This window comes from Strix aluco, chromosome 4, assembly GCF_031877795.1.
Source record: "Strix aluco isolate bStrAlu1 chromosome 4, bStrAlu1.hap1, whole genome shotgun sequence".
NCBI classification, from domain to species: Eukaryota; Metazoa; Chordata; class Aves; order Strigiformes; family Strigidae; genus Strix; species Strix aluco.
The window spans coordinates 85,640,537-85,656,253 of NC_133934.1; the positions used below are offsets into that span (position 1 = coordinate 85,640,537).

The 15,717-nt window shown below is 40.0% G+C and overlaps 1 protein-coding gene across 2 annotated transcripts in view; it reads right to left on the minus strand.

Moving 5' to 3' along the window:
• The window catches only part of RASGEF1B (RasGEF domain family member 1B), a 32,821-nt gene that overhangs the window by 2,437 nt on the left and 14,667 nt on the right, over positions 1–15,717 (minus strand). Inside the window, exons 3-13 of one of the 2 annotated variants that reach the window (XM_074821522.1) lie at positions 15,066–15,188; positions 13,946–14,083; positions 9,527–9,739; positions 9,354–9,428; positions 8,015–8,110; positions 7,316–7,418; positions 6,478–6,557; positions 5,116–5,211; positions 3,048–3,143; positions 1,615–1,738; positions 891–963 (exon numbers count right to left, since the gene is read on the minus strand). In XM_074821522.1, the coding sequence (XP_074677623.1) occupies positions 891–963; positions 1,615–1,738; positions 3,048–3,143; positions 5,116–5,211; positions 6,478–6,557; positions 7,316–7,418; positions 8,015–8,110; positions 9,354–9,428; positions 9,527–9,739; positions 13,946–14,083; positions 15,066–15,188 (1,217 nt within the window). Of the gene's footprint in view, positions 1–890; positions 964–1,614; positions 1,739–3,047; positions 3,144–5,115; positions 5,212–6,477; positions 6,558–7,315; positions 7,449–8,014; positions 8,111–9,353; positions 9,429–9,526; positions 9,740–13,945; positions 14,084–15,065; positions 15,189–15,717 lie in introns of both variants that reach the window. The other variant, XM_074821521.1, reaches the window with a different exon arrangement.

The window sequence follows — 15,717 nt, forward strand, 5'->3', positions numbered from 1 at the left end:
TATGGTTGTCTCTCTGAGGTGCTGCAGAGTGGATCAGAAGAGTTGGGATGTTGTATCTATGGGTACCTCTAGCTGTTATTGTACCAGCTGCCTGCAACAGTGACAAGAACACCTGACTAATGATCAGTTCCTTGGGACATTGGTAGTTTTAAGACTAAAGTGGAGGTATGTCTTAGGAGTGAAAACACAGATTATTCATCCACCTGTTCAATTCTGTGTCTCCATCCACGCACCTGATCAGTATTCTCTGCCACCATGAATTCAACTTCAAAAAAACCCCCAAACCCAAAGATGATTGGCAAGCTAAAACACTGTAGTTCGTGCATCCTTCTACAATTCATAAAATGAAAGAGTTGATGAGGCTATGTTCAACCAGCAATAGAACAAAAGCCAAAAAACAGGATTTTGTTTAATTTTGTTTTCCCCAGCCTGGACTCTAAATTGTTACCTGGTTTCAAGAGTGCATGTGCCCCGGAGTGATCTTTGTGCAAACCTCATCCCTGTCTGAAAGGCTAGGTGCATAAAGGGATGCAATAGCTGCAGAATCATCTGCTGGGAAACCAGAGTGCTCTGTGTAGTACTTGTGAGGAAGTAGAGATTTCTCTGAAGTTTAGAAAGTAATTTTTCCTACACTGAATAATACAAGAAATTAAGATACAAAATTACATATACTAATTCCCATCCCCTAAGGGAGAGAAGGCTTGAGAGGGTTTAAGATAAAGACTGACTGTTCTCTTTTTTCCAGAAGTCCCAGGTTGAAGGGGGGATTTACACTGATGTTGTGCTCCATCTGTTGAAACATGCAGCGTGCCATTTGGTTTTAACTGTTTGATGCTTGCTCTGTATCCCATTCTCTTTATTTATTGATGCGGGTAACCTCTGACACAAACCTTAGTGTCTTCCATCTGTCCTTTTCAATGTGATTCTCGGGACTTTCGCTCTCATAGGAAGCCAAGTAAAGTGCTGCAATCAGAAGCAAATGCAATATGTTAGGCCTCCTGGCATTTTAAAATTTTCTCTCCCTGGAAAGTGGAGTGAAGTTAAATGAAGCAGGCTTGTATTATCCATCCCTCAGATCAGAGCTCCAGAATCCCATTAGGAAGTATAGCATTGCTTATAATTACATCCAGACAATACTAACAGTGCATGTGAACAAACACTACCCTGAGGGGGAAAAATACAACAAGTGAAAACTCAAAAGCACAAGAGTGGAAGAAAACTCAAAAGAAAAAACTGACCCCAGGGACATGGTGCTTTGTAAGCAAGCAGCGAAGTCCCTGTTTTCTTTCTCAAGCAGCACCCTTTAGGGTAAAGCATCCTGAAAGTCCACATAAATACACCTCAAATTATATTTACAGGGACCACATATCCAATAAATTTTTTTCATTCCATTTCAGAGAAAAGGATAATGTCAATTCTCACAGACCATGTGCACATAAAAAGAAAAATCTTATTTTCTCTCTCACTTGTATGGGAGAAGATTTTTTTACTTGACAGACAGAGATGTCTCCGAACAAAGACTTTCTTTACTGTGAGGAAGCAACAATTTAACATGGAGAGAGACTAAGCAGTAGCCAGTGACACCAGACCTGCAGGAAGTCCAGAGCTCCTTACCATCATCACTGAAGACTGGGACAGTGAGCAAGTACTGCAGAATCTTCCGATCCCTTTCAAAAGGACACTCCACTTGCTTCCACGTCATAAATTCACTGACTTGTTTTGCCAATTCCCAAAATTTCTGTCGGAATAGAAAACAGAAGACATGCTATATATTGAACAGTACTATTGACCCTAAACATTTTTTTAAAAGAGAGGTATCTTGGTTTAAGTCCAAGGCTTGGATTCTCCCTGACTTTTAAGCTAGAATTGAATGTGATCTGACTCAACAACTCAGCTTCTAACTTACGCATTTCTGTTCCAAACTGGTATAACTTCCCACTCCTCCACCCTGGTAAAATTGTTGTTATTTATGAATATAAATAGCAGATCATGATCTAGACTCAGTTTCTTTTCAAGGAGCTTGAAAAGTATCAAACTTCTCACTTTGATGATGCTCATGCTTGTTTGTTTCACAGTGAAATATTTAACAATTTTCACAGCAAGTCTCTAGACGCTTAATACTGACATTTCAAAATCCACCTGTTATATTGTAGTTAGTTAATCTGAAATGCTCAATTTTCTTAATGGAAATTTATGCCAAAAATAAACATTACCCACACAGTATGTTGATGTCAGTCATTGATAAACTCTTTCAATTAAAGTTTAACATGCCTCTCAAGTGCACATGGATTCCCTGATCATCACATCACATCACATCACATCACATCACATCACATCACATCACATCACATCACATCACATCACATCACATCACATCACACCATGATTCCAGATCATCACACAGTCTAGCTTTAGAACCGGTTTAATTCAGGCCTATGACTACAAGTGAAACGTACTGTGATTTTGTGCTAGTGACCCAGGCTTCTTGAAAGCTGAAAGCACCAGAAAACAAATCACTGGGTAATCCACACTGTCAGATAACAGGCGTGAAATCAGAAGCAGAAGAACTACTGAAAGACAAGGGACTCAAAACTCCTTCACTTCTGCTCTATCATGTTTCTTCAGAGACAATCTGTGACTTACATGTACGAAAATCCTGCATATATATCTTGACAAAGGATGAACTCACCTTTTACATATGGAATGCAAAAAGAAGGTCTAAAATACTATTTTGAATGATTTTGACATTAAGTATAATAAACCTGTGAGTTGAAATATTTAGATGAATTTGAGCACTGGGAAAAAGTTCTAATTTTTTCCCCACTAAAACACTGTGAATACTGAAAGTGTTTCTATAAACATTCCATCTTCAATAAAACTGCTTTTTCCTGGCTACCTCCCAGCTCCTGTGAGAGGTAATAGATACACTCAAACTCCAGTCTGATTTTGCTCTTCTAAAATCCAGTGGAAGCTGAGAAATGATCTGCTTCAATTTTCTGTTAAAGGGGCTGACCCTGTATCAATACCCCACTCGGTGTTCTACTTACTTCAAAATTGACATGACCATTTGGAAGACGACTGGCACAACCCTCATTGAGGAAGTAAATATCTTTGATCAAGAGGCTGAAGAAAGGTATTACGATCTAAAGAAAGAACAACATTATTCTCAGTCTGGTCCTGAATCAAAACATAATGCTCTAAAGAGAAAAATATAAGGAAGCTAGGTGGTACAGAAGGTAAGCAAAATACCAAAGTACTAAGACCTCTCTTTCACCACACAAAATTTTTGCATTCACTACATTTTAAAATATATGATGTTTCTCTATAAAGAAAGTCCTCCCTTGGATGGTAAGCTAATCCTGATAGTTTTATTTCCAGCTTTGTGCCAAACTGCTTCCATTACCTTGAACCCTTCTTGGCATGTAGCTCCCTCAAGGTCACAATGAAAGTACCTGTCGGCACTCCACTGCTTGCTAACTGTGGCTATACGGCGTGTTTAGAACAACAAAATGCCTAACTCATTTCATTTCTATGTCATATCCCTCGTTTTCACCTTCTTGTTCTTCCTTGCAGATTCCAGAGCAAAAGAGCTCAGAGGTGGCTACTTCTTACATGTAATTCTTGCAGTGTATCTCTTAGTTCAGCTCTCCCTCTTGACAGGGACTGGAGTGGTAAATGAGGGGAGATGCACATTAAAACTAGCAGCACAAATGGCTTTTGAACTACAGCTACCTGAGCGCATGCAAGAAACTGAACCCTGGCACTGACTGGCTCAAAATGAAGCATTTCCTGCCAACTGAACAAATCAAAGTGTTTTTCTTTGGTGGTGGAGGAACATTCTTATATTCTTAAAATGACTGCATTTTAATTTGCGTCCTATCAAAATTTTCACAGCTGCACATCCTTGTTGCAACTGGGGATAAAACAAATACCACTTATCACTATTTCCCTGGAAGACTTTGCTGTACCATTTCAATACCTGTAAGTTCTTTCTTTGATGTCTTAAAACTCACTTTTCTCTGAAAAGTAGTAAGCATCTTACATTTAAACTTCTGGTACTCTGAATGATATGTGAACTTAGGACTCAGAAAAAAACCTTAGTGAAAAATGTGACCTTAGGACTCAGAGGAAAATTCCTGTTTTTATTTACACCTGTATAATAACAACAGAGACCAGCAGACTGCACATGGATTTGCTTTATCCTGCCTGGCAGTTTATGAGCACCAAGATCAGGTTTATTAAACACAGCATGAAGTCCTAATATTATAAGCAACTGCTTCTAGGTGGGGAGCAGCTAGGAAGCCATCTGGCTCCTTTCCACAAGAACTACAACTGAGACTTGGCATTAATGTGTGACCAAATCCAGTTTATTTCTCAAAAGCTAATCTCTTTTAGAAGAGTGAAGAAAGATGCCACCTCTATTAATGCATAGCTCACAGCCATTCTTGAATCTGGAAGACGGATTTTAACCCACTGCATTACACAAACATCTGACTCATCTCACCATTTCCACTAAAAAATTCCAGAGTATATTTAACGCTCATCTCAAGCCTGTGCACAGGAAGGGGACTCCACAGAATCTAGACAGAAGCTGTGTAGATTTTTTTAGAATACCTTTTCTGATTAAATTTTAAATCTTTTCCACCCTAACCATAAACCACTTAAAACTGAGCACAAGTAGCAGCTATAAGAACAAATTACTAGCAACCTCATTCTAGCTGTTAGCCTTTCCATCTGTATTATTGGTTTGCAAGATAAAGTTCTGTCAAAAAAGAAATGAGCTGAGCCAATGTACTTATTTTTTTTAAATAGTCAAAGCAATCACTTACTATTTGCAGCTTTCAGTCAGCACCAAACTGAACTGGCAGCCCTAAGATGGTAATTTTCATTGAGCCACCTGGTTTCCACAAATACTCCACTTACTTTCTTGGTAGCTTACAGGTAATAATTAGACATTCCCAGTAAAGAGAGATTCAGTTTTGAGGCTTTTTGTTCTTTTCAAAAGCCCACTAGGGGTAGAGCTGCTGAGAATCAGAATCCCAGGACAAAAGCTCACCAGGCAATTTAACAACCACATTTCATTTTTGCCCACTGCCAAATCATTTGTAAACATACCTTCTCTCTATTGCTATGAGCTGTCAAGGACCTTTGAGCAGCTCCACGCAGGGCAGTTCGGTAATTATAGAAATTGCTAGAAGGGTCCATCTGATGCTACAAGGCATGAAAAAATGTAAATAATGAGCCAGTGTCATCACCACACACAATTCTTTTTCACTTGAGCAACTATTTTTAAAAGCAAGAGGTCTGCTGAACAGCACCACAAATACAGCCTTTTAGAGGACCGCAGTATCTTTTTATCTGCTCACTCGATCAGAAGGGAACCTTGTTTTAAAAAATGTTCACTCAGCACAACAAGGGATCCAATACAAGTCAGGGGCAAGAAAGCAAAGGCAGGCTTCATGGACCTTCTTTCTCTCTCCACAAAGAAGGTAGCTCAGCTTTAATTCAAAAGCCAAAATCATGAAACTTAAGACAACAGTGGGTCTTGGCACTAATATTCTGCTCTTCCTAGTATGCAGGTTTCTCAGAGCTGATTCAATTGCAATGTCAAAGTAAGATCAGAGGCCTAAAGCTGTTAGTGGCCTCATTGCTCCAAGACTGACTGCTGCACCTCAGTGACTAGGATGACTGCATGGCTCGCAAAGCACGTCCTTAACCAGCAAAGTCCAGCCTATGTAATAAGGTTGAATGAAATAGGGCTGTAATCTTAAGAGCAACTTCCTGAGCTGTGCAGCTACCCTTGGCACAAGGAAGGCTACTTCCCACCCAAGGGTGGGGGAAGGAAGTGTGAGGTGGCTACAGTCATCCAGTTTTAATCTGTTGTCAAAAGACAAGTCAAATCTCCTGATGATATTAACAAATGTTTCATGCTTGTGTCAAGCACAAAACATTACATTTTCTTTATCTTACTAATAAATAACCTGAATTAACAAATCACCATTTACAGCAGGATGGTAAATAACCTGTTGGGTAAATCACAGACTCATACACTGCTGCACCTATCCGATCTTTGACAAAGGTCTTTACTACCTGAAGGTAACTGGCAATCAATTATTTCACGACAAATTTCTCTGAAAGGGCAAGGCAGCCACCTTATAGCTCACCTTGATTTTCAAAGGCAATCCACACCATCCCCCTCAAATACATCTCCCTTTCAAGAGGTTACCTACATTTTTATTATTTTTTTTTAAATAATTCTTAGGAGGTGGGTTTGGGAATTAATTACTTCAATTTCCTTCTTCCAAAACAAAAGAGCACAACTCGGCTGAACAATTCTTATTATATCTTCTAGAATTTCCATTAAGAACACAAACATACTAAATTACACATGTCATAATGAAGTCAAACTTGCATTTTAGAGCAGTTAAAAGTAAAATGCTATTAACAGCCCCATGTCCAAATATTGGCCAGACTTACCTCAAGAATATCAAATTTGGCTGTCTTTACTTTTGCCCAAGTTTTCTTTAACCGAGACACAGGACTCATGTTCATGCCAGCTTAAGATAAGAGAAAGAACTTGTAGGAATATTTAAAGAAAAAAAAAATCTTTCAAGCAGCTTAGGCTAGTAAGTATTTCTAAAGTAAAGGAGCTATTAACAATAACAATTATTTTCAACAGAGCTACTCAGAAATCAAACTCATCATTTTCTTGAAATTTCAACGTTAAAAACAACTTTGGAAACAAAATCAGTATCTCTTACACAATGAAAGCTCTAATAAAATGCTATGACATTATTTAATGTGGTTTTGATAAAACATGAATATACAGTAGAAAAGCACAAATGAGTTCTCAACACCATCTCTTATGTCTTTCATTGAAAACTACACATATCTACAAAGTTTTCACATTTCAAATTAAAAAAATATTCCCAATATTTTCCTATTAGATATAAAAAGGTGTGGAATTTTTAAGCCACTATGATATATATGGTGTGATAGAAACAATGGAAGATATCAACCCTTCATCTCACAGGAAGAGTTTCTATTCCAATTTAGCACTAAAGTTGGTTTCAAAAAGTGTGGATTTAGATCTCTGAACAGCTGCAATGAAAACTTTGTTTTTCTGTAATTTACACGATGGCAGTAAATACTTTCTTACACACATCACACTACAATAATGTTGAGCAATTCTCCACCACTTCCCCTCCCAACTTCATACAGTTGAGCATGCTAAGCAGCAGACTTTTGTATAAAGCACCGCACTTTCTTTATCTGGATTCAAACAAGGACGAAACATCTCAGGACACGTACTTACAAATAATAGCCATTAAGGAGTTGAAGTTGCCAATGTTAAAACATTCCCGTGCCACATCAATGAAATATTCTATCACTCTTGCTCTCTGCTTCTTCTTCACAGGCTGCAAGACATGCCATTGGAGTGTTACGCTCTGCAGGAAACAGAACACTCTGACCCATCCCCAAAAGAAACACCACCCTTGTTCCTCTTTTCCACATACACAACTTCACACTATGCTTAACATGTAGAGGAAGCCACACTGTTGTGTTCAGAAGCCTTCAGGACAACAAAGACAACCCAGATACCAGGCAGATAGAGAGCAAAGACAACAGGCAAAGAACTCTGCCAAGAAGAAGGGTATGAAGAACAGTAGAGCAGAGGAGGGGGTCAGCACAGAGGAGAGAAAAGATGCCTCCATTCACAAGGGGTATTCACAGGAGAGAAGGGCAGACCAGACACGCTCCTGTGCTAAGAAGGGCTAACCTAGCACAACATCACCACTTTGTCAGATGAACAAGGCTGAGGCATGAGTTTGATGCTGAAAACATGGAACTTATTTCCTCTTCAGCCCTGCATTGACTGCATCCACATGGGAAAAAGAGCTGAGAGAATGAAAAGTCAAAGGGCACACTGAAAGGGCACCACACCTGAAAAGGCTTCAGAGGTTTAGACAACTAGATTAGACTAAACCTTTTAGCAGAAAAAGTCTTTGCTCACCATACAGATTTCTGTTGCAACCAAGTAACTGAGCCTGTTAAACCATTCCACATAGGCTTCCAGATTCCGGGTCTTCTTTTGATCTCTGTAGCAGCTCTGCAGACAGAAGAAAAATAGCAACTTCTAGTGTAATCTTCATCTTTTACCTGAGAGAGACCTTTTGGCTTCCCACCTTGTCATCCCCAAACACCATCAAGTAACCAGGAATAACTCAATTACCCAAAGTGACAAAAAGCCTAAGAGGGAAAGCAGCAGTGATAGTATTCGAGCACGCATAACTTCTTCCTGAGCCGTTGGCTCAGTAAAGCACTCCAGTAGGCGTGCAGAATCCATCGCCTGCTGTAAATCCTACCAGGACTTATGATAGACTTATGCAAACAATCAAAGCTAAGTATCTGCTAAAGCTTCCTTCAATATGAGCACTGTGTCTGTCCTCACTCCTGTCCCATTAATACAGTGGAGACAACATTATGCTCTCTGCAAGTGCAGAAGGAAAACAGAAGCCAGCCCACTCCACTGGCACATTATGTTCAGATTCTCCCTTTCCTAGTCAGTGTTATTTGTTCTGTAGTGTCTTGGAACGATTCCCACGCCACATCTCAGGATTGCCTAAAAAGGGGTAGATTGCAGTTTTAGCAATCTCGACATACAAAATCATTTTCAGAGACTGTCTGACTGAATATCAAATTGTAAACTTGAGTCATTCTATTACGTTTGTCAGTTTTAGGGAGGACAGTAATTCAAGTTTTAACTGCCTGGCTTTGGCACAGTTTATTTACAGAGCATAAGTCATCTTGAAAGCTGCACTCAAGGAGATGACAGCTCTAGCACGGTTAGCTAAAAACCCTGCATCCTTGCCCTTCATCTCACATAGATCTAGAGCTCACAGCCCCCCTTCTTGTGATGTGTGCTCTACCTGCAAATTGACCCACTTTCCAGTTTGCTGCAAGAGTGCAGTTTACTAAAAGGAAGATCAGATGTTGAGAATGAGTAACGCAAAAGCCAAAGTTAAACTCAGCTTTTTCCAGCTGTCGACCACATAGGTGGCCTGCAGAAACCATTCGCAGAATTAAGTTCTCACTTAGCTTAAATCAGAAAAAAAGCAAATGTGTTAATTCAAGTCAACTTGTTGGCTGAGTTCTAGAGCACCAGGAGTTGTCCTCCAGGAAGAAAAAGCATCAACAAAATTTTTAAGAGGAATACTAAAGCACTTTCACTATAAAGCTCATTTCTGCTGGTTCTCATTTACTCCTGGACCTCGCTTCCAGCTCATGGGGCACCTGAGCTCCAGGATGTTAAATACCACATTTTAGAGCTGCTCCAGATCTGCTCCAATTACCTTGTCATTATCCAAAGGATCCTTTTGCACAAACGCCTGGACAAATTCTTCTGGTCCAATATAATTGAGTCTCTCCTAAACAAAGCACACAAGCAGCCAAGTCATATGCTATGTTAACCTGCATTTCAAAAAGAGGGGAAGGATGAAATCATAGTTGAAGTATGACAACTTACAAGCTCTATGTGCGTCAGCTGCTGAGCTAACACGTAGGGATCATTGCAGACTGTGATTATGTCCCTCTGGATGGACTGGGGCTTGGTCTTTAGAACTGTGAGGCGATCGGTGGACGTGGCATTAATTTTTGCAAGTACTTCCTCATACTGGCTAACAGTGGTGAGCTTCCGAATCAGGTTCTGGAGGAGCTGCTGTACGTTCTTCCGATACATCTGTCACGACAAGAAACAATCCGGAGATGTTTTCGAAATATGCAAAGATAGTATTAAAGTCTGCATAACACCAAAACAGATTGATGCTGATACCTGTATTTGTTGCCAACTTAAGATACGTTCCACTGTGTGAGTTTCTAATATTAGCATTTCATCAGACCAAAAGGAATCCAGCCAAGAATTTAAACACTGATTGTCTCACAGATTCAATAGTGACCTGGTTAGCTCAAGGAAAAGCAGAAAAGACGTGCACAACCTACTGCAAGAAAAGTACCAACAATCACCAGACAAAATACAAGAAATGAAAATACTTCCATCTTCTCCTGCTTAAGACCACAGGAAAAACAATATATGATCATTCAATGATGAAAAAAGGGCCTGCTTCTCTCTGGAGTAAATCAAGACCAATTTCACTGAAGTCAGAATTAAAACTTGCAGTAAATATGAGAAAAAGGAGAACATAATAAAAACATCTCTCTTTCACCTTGCAGGCCTTTCAATGATGCGGTTTAAGTTAACAGGAGGGACAAATTTAAGTAGGAGCAGGACTTGACTCTTAAGCAGATAGATCTGTGTAACTGACCCTAAGGTGGTTACCGTTCCAAATTCCAGATACCATCCTAAAGCCGTTAAAGCAAAACCTAAGTGAATGAAAAAAGGAGTGTCCAAAACCTACTGGCAGCACAGTACAGTGTGATTGGTCCAAGGCAGGAATGTTTCCCATATTCTAATGAAATTCTCATTCCCTCCAAAGCTGCCTTTTATATGGATTTCCAAATTTACTCAAATACAACAGCACTATCTTGGGTCAGATTCATTCTTGAAGTCAGTTATGTTCAACCAAGGCTGGATTTGTCTTGTTACTTGGTAAATAATTGCTTTCTGCTTAGATGTATTTTGATTTTCTAGACAAACACACACAGCATAATTTTTCACCAGGGTGGGTGGGAAGAGCACAAGGGGATCTACATTTTCCTCAGGAAGACACAGAAGTATTACTTCAAGTGCTGCGCTTCCATCAACAGGTGTTAGGTGACACACACACAGACTTGCTTCACTGACCCATTCCCTTCCAAATTCTTTGAAATTTCATGTAAGAGAACTTTATGAAGCGTTTTCTTGCCCAGCTGGTACTCAACTGAGAATGAAAAAAAAAAAATCTAAAACACTCAGGATGAATTCTGGCTACTGATGGAAATCACGTAATAACCAGTGGGTTAAGCTTCAAAGCAAAAAAACCCAAACCTTGCCTTAATTTGTGGTTCATGTCAACCCAGAACTGACAAAATCAGGGAGAAAAGGCAAACTGGCAGATACCCTCCAAACCAGAACAAGAAATCAGGGTAGTTACCCACATCTGGTCTAACAGCAGTTCAACATAACAAACATCCCTCTGTCCAGTGATGAGGCAAAATCCTCTTGGCACAAAGGCAGAAGGAAATGCCAGTTTCCTCTCACACCTCATAGATGTATCTGAGCCCACAAAACCAACACCCCTCTGCTCTTTTGAGCTTCAGCCTCCTCTTGAGCAAAGGGGCAGTGACCTCGAAGCACTTTGTGTGAGGATAAGTACGTACTGCACTTTGCATGCATTAACAGGTATTTGCTGCTGGACCATTACTTAATCTCAGGCATTTTTTAATTCCATATATATATAGAGATACATATATTTAACAACACACCAATGAACTCACTGAGTATGTCTCTTAGATACTAATTTGACTGTAGTATGGCTCCCAGTCAGCCTAAACATACAGTCTTCCTCTAAATTAGGTTGACCCTTTCCACTTATTTGTCCCACAGTCTTATTTTTTATTCTATATTCACACTGACAATGCTGATATTTATTTATATTTAAAAATCTCTGAGGATTGGACAGCATGGGAGAAAGTGATGGGACACTTCACCTCAAGGTCACTCCTTTGTGTCTGTCCCATATGGATAGTGATTGGAAGTACCATTACTCCCTGCTAGATATGGAATACCATACGTTAAATGAGTTTCCACAGTCAATCTCACTATATGATATCATGGTGGGGGAAAAAAAAAAAAGAGAGGTCAGTGCGATGTTGGGCTGCACATGAAAAAGAGATCAGGCTACGGGATGTGGCTTTGGTCTGACCGCATACAGTCAACAAGTGTTTCACAGAAAAAGCCACTGCTAAACGTTTATATGGAACTAATCAGGAAATGGGAGGCAATGGCTGATGGGAAAGGTTTCAGAAGATATACCTTGAAACAAAGGTCAGTTAAGTGGTAAAAGGGACCAGAACAATCTAGAAATATCTCATGAGCATGATGGCCTCTCAGGACACAGGGAAAAAGTGGAAGGAATGGAATTAAATTGAGGGAGAAGAGGGACAAAAATAAACCCACCAAGGTTTTTCCAAAGACGATTTTTTGATGTTAGCATGGTGAACGGTTTTAGTTGTACTCCTACTGATAGCTCTTAATAGTAGTGGAGCATGATAATTTGGGAAGTGGATTAAGAAGCTACAAGTAGAAGAGCTGTAGTGAATAGGAATAGGAAACACTGCCTCTTTTGTATCCTTCAAGGTAATGACTCACACAAATCCAAGCAATCTGTAGAAAAGCAAGGTCAAGGAAGTTGCCATTTACTGTTCCAAGCAGTTCACAGTAATGCAAGTCAATTTACTGCAGTGCTTGCTTTCCCTTTGTCTTTCTAAAGGAAACCTCAAAGTCAAAAAAAGCTCAAAGCGAGAGCTAGAAAAGATCTATAGCTTGCTGCCAGAGTAAGATTGCTCCCTAGTGCTCATTTTCTAGCAATTTGTACGTTTGCCTTTCCCCTCAATAGATGATTTCACTGTTTAAACTGCCTGCATTGCCAGAAACTTCACTGTAGACAACCCTTCCCTGTTGCCATTTCACTCTTGTATCCACCAACCCAGCTGGCCCTAGGCTAAACAGCTCACTCTCTCTTTTTGTGCCAGTGGGTATTTTTCAAATAGGTGTGAGTCCTCAATCTTATTCCATTTCCTTGAACTGAACTTCAGTTCCCTGTCTTCCTATTAAGAGTACCCAGACACAAAGCAACGGTGCAGGAGCACTGTACAGGGAAAAGTTCCTCCTGGCTCCCCACAGTGAAGGCAAACCTCCACAGTCCAAAGCCCCCTGTAGCTATCTTGCAGCAGTTCTAAGCTTGCTCATCAAATTTGGTATCATTTTCATTTGTATTCTATACTGCATCTCACTCTCTTGTCCCATCTTCTTTTGTCCCTCCCCATTTTCACAACATCACAATGTATTTTAGCTTCCAAATTTGGTTTAGGTTTGCTCTTTTCCAGCCTTGTTTACAGTCTCTCAAGACCTTTCCAGGCCTTTGGTAGCACTTGCAACCCCTCCCAGTAAAGCTTACCTAAATGCTTGTTAACATGCTGTCTGCATAAGGTACATAAGGAATACCAGCCCCTGAGGAATGCTACAAACATGATGCCATTTAGCAGTTGCTCTTTGTGTTTATAGTTCTTCCAAATGCCACTCCAGTGCCTTTTGTAATCTGAGTATTATGCCAGCTACGCATGATCTGCTTATTGAAACCTTGTTAATTGCCTTTCCACTAAGTGAATATTAATTTCATAATACCTCTGTGAAACTTTACTTCCATCTGAGAACTGGGACTTAGAACAAGGTCAGGTGATTTCCTTGTGTGCTCCATCCAGAGGAATGAATATGACAGACTTCCTCTCAGCCCATATCTGATGCTTTAAGTTCAAGACAATTCTTCCTGGTCCAGTTTTTTTTTTAGAAACTTTTTTTCAACCCGCTATAACTCTTCCATTGACCTGCTTCTGTAGCTGGAAAACCCAGGCCCAATTCCAACACACTTTACTCACACAAGTCGAAGAAATTATCAACATCAGTAGGGATTTCTCAGATATGCAAGGCTTCCAAGCAGAATCACTAAAATGAAAAATTCTACCAGCCAGCAAGCTGTGTCTATCTGCACAAGATGCAATTATATTATGGGTTTAGGGATGGAGTGAACCTTACCTGTGCTTTGAAAAGGATCTGCTTATGCTGCGTGGTTTCCTCCTAGGCCTAGGCACCAGGCAGAACTTCTTGCCTACCAGCACCTTCATAATAAGTTAGCTTAGCCACCCAGAGCCATACCAACAACAAACCTACAATATCAGAGCATTAAAGGAATGCCTTTTTACCAAATAACTTTGTACACAGACAACTTACCTCATCACCACTGGCTATTCTTTGTGCCAACTCTTTTAAGTTCCTCATCATTCTTTCATCTCGGAAATCATAAGGAAACGTCTCTGTCCATTCAGTCAACAACTGTAGGATTTTGGGTGCAATTTTTCGTATCCGATTCTATTGGAAAACGGCAAGGAGGAATGTTACAAGTAACAGCAGTACAGCACATATCTAACCCAAAGGAAACAGAATTCCCTTCTGTTATGCTCCACAGAGCTATTCTGCTCTGTGGACCATAAGGGTATGAAGGTCACTTAAATTTTTAAGCTTAACTTAATTCAGCATTGGAATAAAGGCCAGAGCCAATACCCAATGAAGCCAATGAAGAGATTCTCATTGGCTTATCTGATGTGGAAATTAGGCCCCAGGTAGGTGGAAATCTTAGGATGATTCCCCTCATTATCAGGAGTGTCTCAGAGCAAGACATTTATTAGTGTTTCTATAACTTACGGCTAAATATCAACAATGAAAGCAATAAATCCAGTTCTGCCAGGACTTACACACATACTATACCTTATAGGGAGAAAGCAATGGAATTATTCAAGTATCTGAATTTAATTTGTGTCATTTTCTACTGGCGTGGAGGTTCTCTCCAAACATCCACATCCTGTCCCCTTTCAGCTCTAGCCATGACATGCAAAGGGGCCAGCAATCTAAGCCACTCTGCAAAGACTGTAGCAAGAGCGTAGCTTAAACATGTGAGACAGGTCAGTGTAATTCCCATTGACATGCTCAATTCATCATTGCATCTTTCCAACATTTTGGCATTATATGTCAAGACATTTGGAGCCCTGAAACAAAAGCAACCACTGCAGGGCCAGTGCGAGATATGTCATTAACAGCAAGCACTCTTATTTCTGGGCCATATATTGGTAAAACAGTGTAGCAGCAGCAACAGTCTTCACAGAGGACAGGCTGAGCAGTGTGGAAATTCCACATGAATGTCAGCAAATAAAGGGTCAAATACTAGGTGCTCGTATCAGGTTTTCAATCTGTTTAATCCTACTGAGGACTCTCTTGAGTAGGAACATTTTTCTGCAGGCAGGGTGGAAACATTTGACTGGAAGTAACAGGAGTCCCTGAGAACGAGAGATCTCACCTTGTCCAGGCCAGGCTCACTCAGTCTCTGCTGCTCAATGCACAGATGGCAGACTTTGGCCATGAGCTCATACGGGTGCATGAACAGGTGTGAACTGAGAAGGAAGGTGAAGATGTACGTCCTCTGCAAACAAGAGGAAGACAGAGAAAGGGATAAGGATACATTACCACCAGTTTTATATTTTCTCCAAATGTGTTCCTGGCAAATCCATTCCTAAAACTTTACTATCTGCAGAAGAAAACTCTGCATGTGACTGTGACAAGAGCTATTACTACAGCAATAAGCATTTAATTTAACACTTGTCATTGCTCCAGAATCAGTGTTATAAATTCCTGCTTGAGCCAAGTTATGCAAGATTTAACCAAAACAAGGTAGAGAAGGGCTGGTTTAGCTCTCCTATTGCACACAGCCTTATTGCAAGCTCAGTACCTAAAATTACTCAGAATAAAATTTCAACTCATCTTCTCTTGCTCTACAGTAAATCTTTGTGAGAGCCATTACCATATTACATAACTCTTTGTAGGCTGACAATGGAATAAAATTCATGCTGCAAGTCCAAGATACTTAGAATACCAACAGAGAAACCTTGTCTGCTTCTACATTGACAGTGAAAGTAAACAGTCTTCAGAAAAAGAATAAAAAAAGAGGCCAG